This window comes from Gossypium hirsutum, chromosome A01 (assembly GCF_007990345.1).
Source record: "Gossypium hirsutum isolate 1008001.06 chromosome A01, Gossypium_hirsutum_v2.1, whole genome shotgun sequence".
In the NCBI taxonomy this organism is placed as follows: Eukaryota; Viridiplantae; Streptophyta; class Magnoliopsida; order Malvales; family Malvaceae; genus Gossypium; species Gossypium hirsutum.
The window spans coordinates 19,747,498-19,764,424 of record NC_053424.1 but is presented as its reverse complement, the minus strand read 5'-3'; the positions used below and the strand labels follow the sequence as shown (position 1 = coordinate 19,764,424).

Below are 16,927 nucleotides of genomic sequence, written 5' to 3'. Positions count from 1 at the left end.
AAATCACAAATCAAGATTGATTTATTACATGTACATACCAATTACAAATCATGATGCACAATATTCAACAATCAATTCAACACATTTACATGCTTAATTTAGTTATACGAACTTACCTCGAAAATTGATCGTATCTACTAATCCGAAACTTTTTCTTTCCCTCGATCTTTTTCTTTGTTCGACACTTCCGGATCTATATAAATAAATTTAATCATCAATTCTATGATTTTTACATTCAATCAAGCCCACTTCACATTTTAGGCAAAAGTACCATTTTTCCCCTAAACTTTTGATTAATTCCAATTTCGTCCCTAGGCTCGGAAATTGAAATTCATGTAATTTACTCCTTATTCCAAGCTTATTCAAAATTTCAATATAACTTTTACAGCACATGTATTTCATAATTTTTATAATTTTTCCAAGAATTTCACTACTTTGTAATTTAGTCTCTACACTTATTTTCACTAAAAATTACCTTGTAAAAGCGATTTATCTATCAATAATCCTTCATTTTCTATCAAAAACTTTCAATTTACAGCATATTCATCCATGGATAATTTTCTAAACTTTGATTTTCTTTCAATTTAATTACCCAAATAAAGATATTAAGCTTTCCAGATTTCAAAAATATAAAAATCACTAAAAACGGGACATAAAACTTACCAAATCAAGCTTGAGAAATTTCTTTTCTCTCTCCTAGGGTTTCTATATATTTTATGAAGAAGAAGACGATATAAAATGGATTTAATTCTATTTAATCATTTATCATACTTTATTTAATTTAATTTCTAATTTAATCCTTAACCTTTTTCAATTTTTCCATGGATTACTCATTAAAAACATCTACATGTTTTTCATCAATGGTCTAATTGTCATATAATGACTTCTCATTTTTAATCCTATAGCTATTTAATCCTTATAACTACTAAAATTCAACTTTGACATTTTATTCAATTTAGTCCTTTTTGCAATTAGACACATAATTGGTAAAATATTTTGATAAAAAGTTTCATGCAATATTCCTATCATAATACCTATCATTTTATGAAATTTAAATAATTTCATTTTTCGGACTTGAATTTGTGGTCCCGAAACCACTATTCCGATTTCACTGAAATTTGAAAATTTGACTGTTACAAATTCAACATTACATAAATTAACAATTATTTACTTATTATTTTATCAATTCGTTTAAACATACTCACATGTATTAATCATTCCATCACCTACAACCATTTCGAAACATTTCAAATTCATCTACTATATATATTCATATATTTTTCCTCCTTCTCCTCTCCATTCCATATCTTTTATGTATATATTTGTTAGAATATTTAGCTTTTAGTATATAACATGCTTATATGTAACATTATCTATAATTTCACTATTTACTTATGTGTTCATATCAAAGTTGTCCACTTGAGTCATAATCACAAAATTATTTATATCTTGAGCTAAAGAATTCGAAATTAAGATTTGCTTGATGTTTTTGAAACTAGACTCAAATATATTTTTACCATAAAAATTTTAGAATTTATAATTTATCCAATAAGTACAGTAAATTCTTCAAATTTGCCCCTGTTCTGCTGCTTGACAATTTTAACCTTTCTTTACTAAAAATTAATTATCTCTTAGTACGGGGTTTGAATGATGTTTCTGTTTGTTTCTATTGAAAATGGACTACTTAACAATCTAAAAATATAAATTTAAACCCCTAATCATTTTTTTTACAATTTTTGATGAATTTCCAAAGTCAGAACAGGGGAACCCAAAATCAAATTGACATTGGCTCAGAAAAATACATATATCTTATAATATGAAATCCTTTTTCTTACATTGTTTCTTCTATGTAAAACTAGACTTAATAGGATTTAATTTCATATTTTAATTAACCTCTAATTAAATGTTTACAATTTTTAGTGAATTTTCAAAGTCAGGCTACTGCTACTGCCCAGAACTGTTTTAGTGCAAAATGTTGATAACAAAGTTTATAACACCCTCTTTTCCTTTCTCTACAATATTTCCCATCACTTCCTCTTATTTCTCTTCACTAAAATATTAAGAACATAAAACCTTATATAAGAAAACTCTACTTTAACAACATTTTCATTCTTTTTCAATAATATCAAACTTAAAAATATATTAAAATCTTGATGTTCTTACATTGTCCTATTGATTTCAAACTTTAACTTGAATTATTCTCTCCTCCAACTTCCATTTTCTTGAATCCAGATGATTTCCTTGTTCTCCATAGTCTCCTTATCACTTTTCTCTCTTGATGATTATGAAAATTCCTTGAAATTCTAGGTGAAAATGGTGGATTTTTTGTGGAAGGACCAAATTGTAAAGACAGCAAAGTTTTCTTCTTCTCTCCCCCTCACTCACCTTCGGAAGATGAGAGGTTCTTTTCTATTTTTTTTTCTTCATCTTTCTCTCCTTTTATACTAGTTATTTATAATAAAATATTAGTAAAATATCTCATTAAAATATTAATAAAATATTATTTATCTAATTAAATAATAATAAAATATCATCAAAATATCTCCAACATCATCATTGCCTTCTAGAGTTCTCTCTCTTTCTAATTGACTATTTTTCCATTCATGATCTTTTAAAATTTCATCATTGAATCATCACTTAATTTGGTAAAATTGTAATTTAGTCCCTTATATTTTTTGCTTATTCAATTTGGTCCTTCTTAATCCATTTTCCTTAATTTCTAGATCCTTCTACCTTTAAGATATTTGCACTATTGGCCTTTCATTTCAACTTTACCATATTTATACTTATGCCACAAAACTTTTCACATATTTACAATTTAGTCCATTCCTTAATTTAATACATTACGTCTTGCTTTTTTATTTAACTTTCTTTTGATATCTTGCAACTTTTGTTTTCATTGAACTTATACATTTTTTTCGCTAAGATTCTATCTCATATTATTTACTGCAAAGGGGGTTTTGAGGATGTTACATAATCCCTAATGACATGACATTTGTATCCTAAGTATTCACAAGGTTCAAATGGGACCTTTGCACATATCTGATTCTTTAAAATTCATTATATTGTACTATTTCACACATGCTTAATGAAATACACATTTCTCAATCTACACATCCAAATTCTTTCCTTTCATTCCATTGTACCATTCCATTACACATTAACTGAAGTTCATATTTTCATATATAAACTTTAATTTAATTTAGCTTCACAACTTAATCCATTATACCAAGTTAATACACAACTATCAATCCAATTATGCATATCATAAATATTAATTAACAATCCATCCAAAACAACAATAACAAATTTAATCCTTATACGAACTTACCTCGATTACAACAGTTGCTAAAATAGAGTCAACAACTTGTCTGAAACCTTAACTTTTTCCTCGATTTAAATCCAATCGTAGCGTTTCTTGATCTAAATAATAATTTTCATTCAATTAGTACAATTCCAACACTTAAATAATCAATTTTATTCAATTAAGTCCTTTTATTGTCATTTTACAAAACTACCCCAACATTTTACCTTTTATGCAATTTAGTCCTTAAACCCAAAACTTGCTAATTTACCATTTTTAGCTAAAATCAATGTTAGTCAATTTTTCCCTAAGCTCATATCAGCCCATATTTTTCCACATTTTATACATCATATATGAGTTTTTACTATTTCTGAAATAGGTCCCTAACCTTAAAATATTTAAAAAATTACTATACAAAATACTTATATTTAACAACCTAGCTTAATAATATAACAATTAAATTCGCAAATACACTTAAACCATCCATGGTAGATCCATAAAATTTTAACAGTTTTACGAATTGACCCCCGGGTTAGCTAGATTAAGCTACAACGATTACAAGAATATAAAAATCATTGAAAAAGGAACAAATGTACGTACCATGCAAGTTAATTTAACCAAGGCCGAAAGCTTGGTTTTTCTTTCCATGGAGAATTGGTTTCAACCAAGAAAAGGTTGAAGATGATAATTGTTTTTCTTATTTGTCTTATGTTATTTTATTTTGTTTAATTACAAAATTAACCTTAAAACAACTTATATTAAAAAATAAAATGCATGCTTATAACCGTCCAACTAAAATTCTTGGCATATTTGCCACATAAACCCATTGAATCATAATTCTATTCCTAGTTAACACTTTTTGTAACTTCTACGGTTTAATTTTTTTTACTAAATTAACTATTTAAACCTTAAAATTTCTTAACCAAATTTTAATATGAACCTAATAGCACTCCGTAAATATTCTCGATTTATAGAAAGAGGTCCCGATACCTCTTTTTCCAAAACTACTTGACTTTAAAGATATACCACTTGCACTTAACTATTCAATCAAATAACATAAATTATCATATCAAATTTTATTATAATATTATATATAACTCATAAATATTAAATTGTAATATTTACGGACTCACTTGTCGGATTTGTGGCCCTGAAACCACTATTTTGACACTACGGAAAAGTGGGTTGTTACAGAGAGCGGATGTTTTGGTGGAAGTAGAGGTCAAACTCGGGTCGGTGCGGTAGCGATTGTAGTTATTAATAGGCTATTTAATAACAACAACCACTGCCATCCTGAAAGGAGCATCACCTTTAATCCATCGAAACTGTTGCTCCTCGCTTGAGAGTCCTCTTGTGTCCACAATGGTGTCAACCTTCGGATAAGAATGAAGGTTAAACATATTGACTGCCTAGAAATGAAGAAAAAATTACATCGATTATAGTGGGAAGACCTAGAGTTTTTCCCTATGAATATAGCCTCAAACTTCTACATGTTATTTATAGGGCAACATTTTCGAGTATTCAAAAAGTTTAAGCTTGTGGTCATGAAACGACTGTCAACTGACTCCTTTATTATACCTTGATCCATGACCTTATAATGGTCGTCGATTGAGACCTCCACGAATACTACCACTCGTGACTGTTCAAAGCAAAATCACCCCGGAACCCGACTTCTCTAGGATAGGCTTCAGAGGAAATGGTCCCATCTTGGTATGATATATGAAATGTGTACTGCTTAGAGCGATATCGCATGATCGACGTCTCAATAATATCACAAACATCAACAAAATATTTTTAGGAATAAAATTTTTTACCACCGAGAAGTATTTTATAGAGGAGGGATGTAGAGGCTGTGTGAGAAAATGTTTAAAGGACGATGAAGCATAGAGTGAAAAAGCCCTTTTATAGGCATAAGGAAGGGCCAGATTGCAAAGTTAAAATTTGCGGCTGTCAAAAATGTGCTATAGGAGTTGTGTCTTCTAATAATATATTTACAACGTGCCTAAAAAAGGCTGAAAATTTTAACAGGCATGTACTTTTGATAATTAAAACCAGAGGGTTGTAGAGAATTTTTTTGTATAATTGATGCACGTTTCGAGGCATCAAATACTATTATGAGCACTATTTTAATGAAATTATATAACTTCAGGAACACACTTTCGGATAATACTTTGCATTCCATCGTGATTGTTCGACAAATGCGTCTTTTCATAAATAGATATTGATGCACGCATTCCCTTTATCGCTCGTTTTATTTTTCTATTAAAGACACGCAATTTGCATAACTCGTGTGTACTTCTTCAAACAACCATATACTTTTTTTTGGTGTTGCTAATCCAATTTGTGACCGATATTTAAATGAGTCGACGAGTGAAATCTATTATTTGCTACTATGGTCAAATTTGTAATGCAAAGGTCGGGGTGTTGTTTGTAGGAGAAAAGTCGGTGGAATTAGCATTCAATCATGGCATTCAATTGTGTGAGCTACAGACTAGAATTAGGAGGAAAGTCGGATGATCAACCCGGGTTAACTTACAAATAACTCATCTTAGAATGTAACAAAAACAAATATAGTGTTGAAATGAAAATATATAGTTTCTTTATTTATTTCATATATATTTACATTAAAATAGTAATAAAACTAATACATCAATCGCGTCGTGGGGGAGGATATGTGCTGTAAGGCTGTCGACGACAATCGCGAGGAGGATTTCTTCGCACAATAGGATATACGGGCCTATAAATGTAACACCCCCTACCTGTATTCTGAGTCTAGAATAGGGTACGAGGCATTACCGAACTTAATATGATCAATCATGTAAAAATCAGCCATAAAATTTCTTCTAAATTAAAAACTTTCATACATATGTTTAACGTCCCTTATATGGGCTACGGGGCCCAAAACATACATTCAGGGTGGTTTGAGACCAAACCGTAAACATATGAAACTTTTGCAACACTTAGAAAATTTTCACACTTTGGAGAGTCACACGCCCGTGTTTTCAACCCGTGTAACTCTCTGTTTATAACTTCATCACCCTTATTAGTCGTACACTTCATATAAATAACAAGAAACGTGTATGGGCTTAATTCTCATTAAATTTCTCATATATATACACAATTTCACGTTATGTAATCATACAACATATATCAGCCATATCTTTGTAATCTAAATATATTTTTATAACAACTTATCTTGATTTCATACTATTTCATATTTAAGCTTAAATAACCAAAGTATTTGAAATATCATCTTTATGCAAAGAGCACACATGAGGTATATAATTCCATAATTATGAATAAACACATTTATCAAACATTTTCCATATTCATATATCAATGTCTCATGTCTCCATATATCAATAGCCATCATTTTCATGAATTCTCAGTTCAATTTCATAATTATTTGTCTCGTGTTCAATTTATTCCATGTCGGAACTTTATTCATTAAAACATTTGAATTATCAATACATATGGACAGTACATTCAAGATGAACAATTATATAATCACAAATGAATTCATTTATCAACCAAGTTCTATACTCATATCTTATCAACTTGTACTTCCTTGTATCACATAATTCCATGTAACACTTACCAGAATTTGTCAAATTAGTAAACGTCTTACGAATTTGAATACTTCGTTTTCTCGATGCCATAGTTCAGCTATGGTCTTACACATCTTCACATAATGATGGGCTATGGTCTTACACATATTCATCTATCGATGCCATAGCCCAGCTATGGTCTTACACGTAATCACATATCACATATCGACGCCATAGCCCAGCTATGGTCTTACACGAATCACATATCTCACTGATGCCATTTCCAAGATATGGTCTTATACAGTAGCATATATCACACCGATGCCATATCCCAGATATGGTCTTATACAGAAATCACTTGTCACATGTAGCTGAAGCTACCACTATTCACTGATCAGGTAGCCGGAGCTACCATTTTTCACTGATCATATAGCCGAAGCTACCACTTTTCACTGATCAGGTAGCAGAAGCTACCACTTTTCACTTGTCATTTGTCCTTGATCAGATAAGTGTAGCTGAAGCTATCACTTATCACTTTCACTTGTCCTTGATCAGATAATGTAGCCGAAGCTATTACTTATCACTTTCATTTTTCCTTGATCAAATAAGTGTAGCCGAAGCTATCACTTATCACTTGTTGCCATGGTCCAACCATGGTCTTTTTCCTTCAATTCATCTTGTTACTGGACTAAAATGCTCAATTTGATCATTTATTCAATTTTCATGCTTTTACATTATTCACGATTTTATCATCAATACATATGAAATAACACATCATTAAATTCATAAAATTAACAAATAATCACTAAAATTTAGCCATATAAACTCACAAGTTCAATTTTTGTATTATAACGATAATCATAATTTCATAATAAATATTCCAAATAAAACATTATATCATTTCTAATCCAACACTTATCAATTATAATCGGGCATGTGATCAATTTATACACTAGTCATTCATATATTTTTCCTCCTCCTCCTCTCCATCCACATCCTTGGTATAAATAACACACTTGTAAGTAACCTTATCCATAATTTTCACTAATTACTTATGTGAATATTCAAGCTATCCACTCGTGTCATAGTCACTAAATAATTTATATCTGAAGCTACAGAATCCAAATTAAGATCCGATAATATTCCCTAAAACTAGACTCACATATCTTCTTACCATAAAAATTTCATAATTTTTGGTTAGGCCAATTAATACAATTTATTCATTGAAGTCTCCCCTGTTCTACTGTCTGACAGTTCTGACCCTTATTCACTAAAAATTAATTATCTCCTCGTACAGGATTCGAATGATGTTCTCGTTTGTTTCTATTGAAAATAGGCTCATTCAGGATTCTAAAACTATAAATTTAAGCCCCTAATTATTTTTATCCATTTTTTTATGATTTTAAAAAGTCAGAACAGGGGAACCGGAAATCATTCTGAACTTCTCTCACAAAATTTACCATATCTCATGATTTACAATTCTATTGCTTACATCATTTCTTCTATAAGAAACTAGACTCAATAAGTTTTAATTTCATATTTTATTCATCCTCTAATTCCATTTCTACAATTTTTAGTGATTTTTCAAAGTTAGACTACTGTTGCTGTCCAAAACAGTTTTAGTGCAAAATGTTGATTTCCAATTTGCCCCAAACTTCACAATTCATACAATTCAGTCCTTACTCAATTAACACCCTCAACTAAGATAATTTTCTCAATTTATACTTTTCCTACACATTATAAGTTATTTCATAACTATTGAAATTTAGAATTTCTATATAAAACTCTAACTTCAAACTCTTTTACAATTAGGTCCCAAACATTCACTTTCTATTCAATTCTTTCAATAAAATCAGCATATAAACAATTTAAAGCTCTAATTCCATGCCAAATAATCATATAATTCCAACACATATTCATATGAACTTTCAATTTCTTTCATATAATCAAAAACTAATGAATTCAACAAGTGGACCTAGTTGTAAAAGTCACAAAAACACAAAAATTTTAAGAAATAATCAAGAATTGAACTTAATTGAAGTAAAAATATGAAAAACCAGCTTAAGGGAACTCTTCCATGGTGTTTTTGCTGATGAGAATGCAGAAAAATAAAGAGAAATCTAGATAATTCCACTTTAGTCCTAGCTTTATTAAGTAAATTTTGCAATTTTCCAATTTTGCCTTAATTCTCCTTATTTTCTTGCTGATTTCATGCCCTTGCCGTCCAGCCCAAAGAGACCTTGGGTCTATTTGCATTTTAAACCCTCTTTCTTTTATCATTTAAGCTATTTAATCATTTCCCACAATTTTGCATTTGATACAATTTAGTTCTTTTTGTTCAATTAACTATCAGAACTTTAAAATTTCTTGACGAAACTTTAATACTAACTTATTAACACTCCATAAATATTTATAAAAATATTTATGGCTCAATTTAAAATTCTCGAGGTCTCGATACCTTGTTTTCGATTCTAATTATTTTAAAATTTATTTTTAGTACACTATTCACTATTTCAAAATTTTTCCTAACTTCACATTTAACTTATACTCACCAAATTAATAATATTTCCTACTCATTTGTTGGATTTAATGATCTCGAATCACTGTTTCGACACCACTGAAAATTAGGCTGTTACAATAAACTTCCTCATTGCCATCGTCTGCGTCATCATTGCTTTCACCCCTACCCTCTTGCTCGTCTCCGTCTCCATTAGTAGTCATCGTGTTTTTCCTGGGCTTCCTCTCCATGTTGATCTTGGTCTTCGTTTTCATGTTTGTGTTCGTATTCTTCTTCTTCTTCGCCTTCATCTCCATCGCTTTTCTCTATGCTCGAATGAGGTGTCATTCTAGCCTCCCATCATGTATCCTCCATTCCATCGATAACGATTGTATCGATGACCCAACACGATAAAACAATGATGCTTGCGGTGATTGCGTCACTATCGACGTGTAACTATAAGGTACGACAAAACTAAGACACATCGACATTGACTCGAGAATCGACACTAACATCGGTGTTTGCATTGGTATCTATATCGGTGACGGTGCATATGTTGATATCTAGTCCTACATTTGGTTTGGCATCGACATCGACATCAAGGTTTAGAATACGAGGGACTTCGGTGGCCCAAAATATGTATCTACGGGGACAAAAGAACTCGCCACGTGCAGCGGCGGTGCGTAATATGGTGCTTTAGAAAAAACGAGATTAGTGAAATGAATAGGGACAAGTAGAGTAACCTAACTGAGATGTTACGTGAACATAGGCGTCACTTCTTGGGCGGAGCCGATGATAAACCCGCCGTGCGATCGCATCTAGCCCTACGCTGCTGTTGGGCCGATCGCCGTTGCCTCTTCTGATGAAGTTGTCTACTCGTCGCCTCCGATGATAGCAGATACGACTTTTTGGCGTGTTTGAACAACTACAAGTATTCCAAACAGATCGCCATCTCTGTTGAGAAAAATGGTTTACGGGTGGGTAAGAAATCTATCCTATGATTCCATGCCTTGATGTACTCCTTGTGCACTTCTCACCAATCCTTGTTGTTCTTTCCACGCATGTCCACCTGATGCAGCTCCTTTAAGTCTTGCAATGGCAGCGAAATTTGTTACCTCCACCCGAACTGTCGCATCATCCGGTCCGATTCCTTTATTTCCACCATTGCGTTCACTATCAACGACACCTTTGCGTCCTACATCCCCCGATTATCCAACACTTTTGGCTGGATGCAATATATAATATCGGTGTTGGTGTATGGCATTCATTCAAACTGAAATGAATAATTGTAAATTTCGTTATTGACGAACCTTTTTTTTACAAATCATTGCATGATTAACATAGGTTTGAAAGAATAAGTAACAAACCTCGACTTTTTAACGTTGATCTAATAGCTGTCTTCCAACTCCTCAGGTAGTCCCACGTAACTTTACTCATGGTTCCACCTATAAAAGCGATATGTTAGTTCAAACATATGATAAATAAAAACATTTACTGTACAAACTAAGTGTTTATTAATAAAGGCATAATGCCAAAAATAGCCTTTAACTTTTGGCTGTTTGGTTACTTTGGCCCTTCATTTTTTTTGGGGGCACTTCAACACCTAACTTTTTTTTTGTCAAATTGATCTGCTTTTAACGACATGTTAACGTGGCTGTTAGTTGACTAACAGTCAACATTAACTGCTGACATGGTGGTCCAAATGTAATTAAATGCTGATGTGGCACTATTTTGTCTTATATGCCATATTATCAAATGATTTTAAAACTATGAAATTATTATTTTTTGAAATATAAAATTATTAAAACTATTATATTATTTTTTTGAAATATAAAATTATTAAATGCATATGATTTCCAATTTCCCCTATTTCTTCTTCCCTACTTTTTCTTTCCATTGTTCACTATCATCATCGTCGTTTCCAATCTTCTTTCCCATTGTTTCTTCCTTCCAAGTTTCTTTAATATTTAATTTGAGATTTCATGTAAAAATATTTGAAAATTTTATGAGACAAGGAAAGATAGAAAATTGGAAAGATCAAACATTCAATTTGAGATTTTGCAAATCAAAGAATCAAAACTATATATATACAAACACACCAAAATAAAAAGAGGAAAATTGTAAACATCACCGTTGAGATCAAGAAATCTGTAAACAGGTTTTAGTGGCACTGCCATGGAAAAATGAATTAAAATAAAAGTTTTTACAAGGGGTAAAATTGTCCTCTCTATTTTATCCCAAACGGAGTTGTTTTCTTTAACAAAAAATTAAGATTTTGGCATCAGGGATTAAACCCACTATTCTTCTTTTTTTTTGCAAACCCACTAATCTTCCGCATAATGTACTCGCATTATTTAAGTGATTTAGTGTAGTAATTGTAGATTTCTATAATTTATAAGTAAATAAAAGGTTTAGGGTTTTAATCATTTAAATAAATAAGGGTTTCAAACTAAATAAGGGAGTTTGGGTTTCATTCATTTCAAATGAACCTCGTCGATTGTTAGCGCTTTATACTGATGAGATTTTCTACCATTCCTGCGTCTGATTTCGAGATTGTAAGACACAAATGGTGATATCTATTCATTTTTAAGTTTTATTTTTTAAAGTTTTCAGATTTCGTGGAAGAAAATGAGCAACCAATTTTTGGAAGATTAAGGGATTTTAGGGAAGAAACAATGGAGAAGAAGAAGATGATGATGGTAAATAATGGAAAGAAAAATTAGGGTAGAAGAAATGGTGAAATTTGGAAATCATATGCATTTAATAAATTTATATTTCAAAACAATAATTTAATAATTTTAATATCATTTGCTGACGTGGCGTATAAGAAAAAATAGTGTCACGTCAGCATTTAATTACATTTGGACCGCCATGTCAGCTGTTAATGTTAACCGTTAGTCAAATAACGGGCACATTAGCATTTCCATTAAAAACAAACCAATTTGACCAAAAAAAGTATTAAGTGTTGAAGTGCTTCAAAAAAAAACATAAAGGGCCAAAGTGACCAAACAACCAAACGTTAAGGGCTATTTTTGGCATTATGTCATTAATAAATGATCTTTACCTTGTCACCAATGGAAACATGTATGGGTCATTCACTCGTGGATGTAGAAGTGGTAGCCGCCACTAGGCCCATGACTGCAGCAGAAGCAGGTAACCACTGGTTGACATCTTATCCTATATGTGGCCCGACACAGCTCCCAGTATAATGTGACCAACACGACTGATCCCCAACTCAGTTTTCTGCATTCTTTGAGGTCTACTAGGTGTAGTAGCCACCTAATGTGTACCAAATTTCAAGATATATCGGGCATTAAAATGCCCCTAATTAATTGAAGGATGAATGCTCATGCGTACTGTTTTGTCATGACCTAGGTCGCATCCAAGGGAAGCTTATCAAATTCTTTTGCCAATCAATTCATCGATATTCAGCCACCATCAAACTTGTTTGGGACCTTCCCCAATAATGCCACCTAGAGATTCTCTTTTCCAGGAATGATCGCTACTCCTGTGACAACCGACCCATCCAACAATAGATTGAGTTGTAATGCCATGTTCTCTAGTGTGATTGTACACTCGCCGCATGCAAAAATCCTGCATCTTGCAAGTAACCAAAAATGGCGGAGATTGGAGGCTTTGCCAAATTATGTATGAACGCCTCCAAAATACGATCATTCGTCTGTTTATAAAGACAAAAACTTATTTTAATTTATAAAAAAATAATTTAAATTTAACTTAATAAAAAACGGATACTAAATTTTTGTCTTACCATTATTACTTGAGCGGTGGAAATGTGCTTATTGTCGAAACGAATTAGAGAGGTTGTCATTCATGAAAACTTAATCCGAATGAATCAAGTACGAAATAATTAAAAAAAAACTAATATTTTAACACTAGAATATCGAAAAAATTTTAACAAAAACTTGAGAAAATTTAGAGAGTTAAGAGAGTTAAGAGATTAGAAAGAATTGAGAGAGTAGGATGTGAGTGAAAAAAATTATTTTTTGGGGGTATTTATAGGTAAAATTTTGATTGTTAGCTCTTTTAAATTTTTTTATTGTTGCAAGGGCAACGGTCATATGAACGTTGAGGGAAAGCGCTTCCAGTTGGGCAAACTTTCTATACGGGTGGCAAGAAAGCGCCCTCAGCTGGACAAGCTTTCTTCCACCTGTACAGAAAATGTGCCCAACTGGACGCGGTTTCCCTTTCTCTCTCTAAAAACAATATATTTCCATAAATTATAAAAAAAAGCCTTAAAAGACTAATTAAAAAAATTGGCTTTTGTGCTAATTTAGCCTTATATTTTTAAATTTTAATGACCCATTAATAATATTTATCGCAAATTTAATAAATTCATATTTTTATTAAAAACCAATTTTAATAATAGTTGATAATTAGAGAAATTATTTGACATTATTTTAGTGAAGTTTTTAGACTTCACAAGTGAGATTAGAGGGTTAATAAGTGTTCAATAAGATATATTAAAAATGTAACATATTAAAATAAATAAATATTTTAAAAAAAGAGACGCATGTCAACTTTTTAAATTTGCTAGTGGAATAAAAAGAAGTATATTGTCAGCATACCAAATACTCACCCTTAAATTGATTATGCAGATGATATCTATACAACTCTCTATATAAGGCCTTCCTCGTGACACATGTCCACTAATTTGTTCCTTTTCAATTATAATTATAATGGTAAAATTTCAGTTTTGTTCACTCTTTATGCTCACATTTGAGATTTAGTCTTTACAATTTAATTTGACATAAACCTAGTTGCTAAGTTTGGAGGCCAAAAATTATATCATCCCTTTTTTAAAAGGTTAATATACTATTCGGTACTTAAACTTGATTTCAATATTTAATTTAGTGGTACATGAGTTTGACTTCAATATTCATTTTGGCACCTGAGTTTTTTCAATTTGATACTTTTGTTTTTATTTATCTTAGTTAAGTACTTGATTTTGGTTTTAATGTTCAATTTGATACCTAAGCTTTTTCTTGTGTCCCAATTAAGTACTTGCATTTTTTTACTAGAGCATATGTGTCAAACATTCACTGGGTCACATGATTCCATTTGGTCTAGGTATCAAATTGAACAATGAAACCAAACTCAAGTGCCAAATAAAATATTATCCAAATTAAAATAATATTAGAGGGACTAAATTTCAAATACGTGAAAAGTACATAGACTTGGAGCACATTTAACCAATTTAAAATGTTTTGCGAAAATGGAGCCGGGTGAAAGGTAGTTTATGTTTATATAAATTATGAGCGAAATATTCTCAAATTATAATTTTTATTCTAGTTATTTTTAAAGTTTCAAATTATTCTAATTACATCCCTAAATTATTGGGATTATATCAATTAGGTCTTTCTATTACTAAAATTATTAATTCAACTGTTAAATGACACATAAGATCTTATGTAACATAATATGGTAAAAATAGATGTTTTAAAAACCTTAATTTTAAAGTTTTTACAAAATTTTTATCATTCATTTTTTTGTTTTCAGTTTTCTTTATTTTTAAAAGTTATTTGACACCATTTTTTTTAAATTTTCATTTTAAATTTAGATTCATAAGATTTAACATATCATTTAACAATAAAACTCATAGTTTTAATAATGAAAGGGCCCGATTGATAAAACATCGAAAGTTTGGTCTTAGAAATTTTTAAAATCTAGAGACCAATTTAAAATGAAGACCATAATTTGGGGATGTCTCACTTTTCATTTCAAATTACTTACGTGGCATAATTTTAGTGGACACTCTAAGTGAGGTTTATAATTTTCCTAATATTTTTTAACAAATAAAAATAAACGCCCATAATAAGCAGGGAGTTAGGAATGGCGGGAATTTGTCGTCAAAATCCGATTCTACATCTCCTCCGCACCACCACTCAATCACCGTCAAATTTACACAGAGTCCACGGCGGATCACGGTGGTGTTGCTGCTCAGTTTCACCGGAAAATGAAAATAAAACTAGAACGCCGCCGCTTTTAAGACTGGTAGTGAGTGGTGTTACTGAGTTGCTTAGGCTCTTTTCTTCTTCTGCCCAAGGCAACAGGTAATTTAACTTTTATCCCCCCCCCTTTATTTCTTTTAAAAGGAAAAACAAAATTAGAGGTTAAAAATGATCTGATAATTTTGTTTACTATCTTGATTTTCTTGAAGAGCTGATTACCAATTGAAGACTGAGGATAGAGATGAAAATTCAGCCTCCGATATTGATGATGTTTTAAGAATCCTTAAAGCTGATTATGAGAATTCTTACTTTGTTACAGGTGGACTTTTGATTAATTTTTCTTTATTTTGCTAATTTTGTTGCGAATTTTAAATGATCTTTCAAGGTTTTTTTTTTGGGGGGGGGGGGCTTATAATTACTAATCAAAAGTAGGCTTGCTTAACAGATTATATTTTTTTTTATAATTTCTATTAGTCTGAATCCATAGATCAAACTCTCATGAAAATGGACCTCCTCCGTATAAAAAGAACTTAATTATTGCCAGTGTTAAAAAAACCTAAAAAATTTTCCCTTTTCTTTCCTTTGCATCGTTTGTTGCTTCTCTTTTATTTTTGCTCAACAGTAGTATAGGCTTTCGGGCTGGCTATCGCCCATTTTTTCTGCTCTCACCAATCCTCTTTTTCTTCTTTCCTTTCATTCATTCCATGTGCCTCCTCTCTTTTTAGTTTGCAGATACATGTTGTCTTCTTAGGCTATAATGGATAGATGTTTGTGCCTGTTGTCACTGAACCTTCAATGACAACTAGAAACTTCTCTTAGAAAGTGAGGCTTGTTGCCACTAAACCTCCACAAACAACCAACAATTTCTCTTGGAAAGTGAGGCTTGTTGTCACTAAACCTCCACCAACAACCAATAATTTCCATTGTAAAGTGAGTTGGTCATTCATGGAATGAATGAAATTTATTTTATAAAATACAATACAATCCCAATCTCATACACCCCCTACACACGCACACTACATTACACTACCACATAGGCGAACCTATAGATAGAACTATGATTTGATCTCAGGTATGGGTGAATTCTCTTTAGACAGGGCTACTAAGTTTGAATGAATTAAATTTTCTTTTAAAAAACTCATATGAAAAAAATACAAAATAAGAAGAAAACATGTATAATATGTTAAGAGAGGTGTATGATAAAAGGAAATTTTAATAACTCTAAATTATTTTGTAATGTTTTATTGTGAAAACAAAAGTATAATAACTTAAATTCTAATCACAAATGCATCAATAAAGATTTTCTTTCTCCATTTTTTTTTCTAAGCCAAAAGGACATTTATTACGATATGATTTCAAAACAAAGAAATGACATACACCAAAAGTTCAATCCTTGTAATAATAATAACTAGTTTGTCAACTTGTTGAGAGAAGAGATCCGCTATCACAAAGCGATAGACTTGATGATTTTGAAAGTCAATACTCCTCAACTAGTAAGGGTTTTCTTGTGGCTGTTTTGACATACTCAACTTGTTACTAATGGGAGAGAGTAAGACGTGGAATGACTGATGATGCTCAGTGTGTGCAGTGTGGTGAACTTGTGAAAACA

The 16,927-nt window shown here is 31.3% G+C and overlaps 1 protein-coding gene across 1 annotated transcript; it reads left to right on the top strand.

The window, feature by feature from the left end:
- The first annotated feature begins 15,186 nt into the window (after positions 1 to 15,186).
- LOC121230781 (uncharacterized) lies at positions 15,187 to 16,469 on the top strand. The gene is made up of 2 exons (XM_041116175.1): positions 15,187 to 15,420; positions 15,528 to 16,469. Exons 1-2 carry the CDS (start codon positions 15,200 to 15,202, stop codon positions 15,670 to 15,672), a joined length of 366 nt encoding a protein of 121 aa, XP_040972109.1. The 5' UTR covers positions 15,187 to 15,199; the 3' UTR covers positions 15,673 to 16,469.
- Positions 16,470 to 16,927: the final 458 nt, after the last annotated feature.

Bases quoted from the DNA above. Each gene is read 5' to 3' on its own strand.
- LOC121230781 (XM_041116175.1), top strand. From the start codon at position 15,200: ATGGCGGGAATTTGTCGTCAAAATCCGATTCTACATCTCCTCCGCACC. The intron at 15,421-15,527 runs GTAATTTAACTT...ATTTTCTTGAAG, and splicing joins TCTTCTGCCCAAGGCAACAG to AGCTGATTACCAATTGAAGA.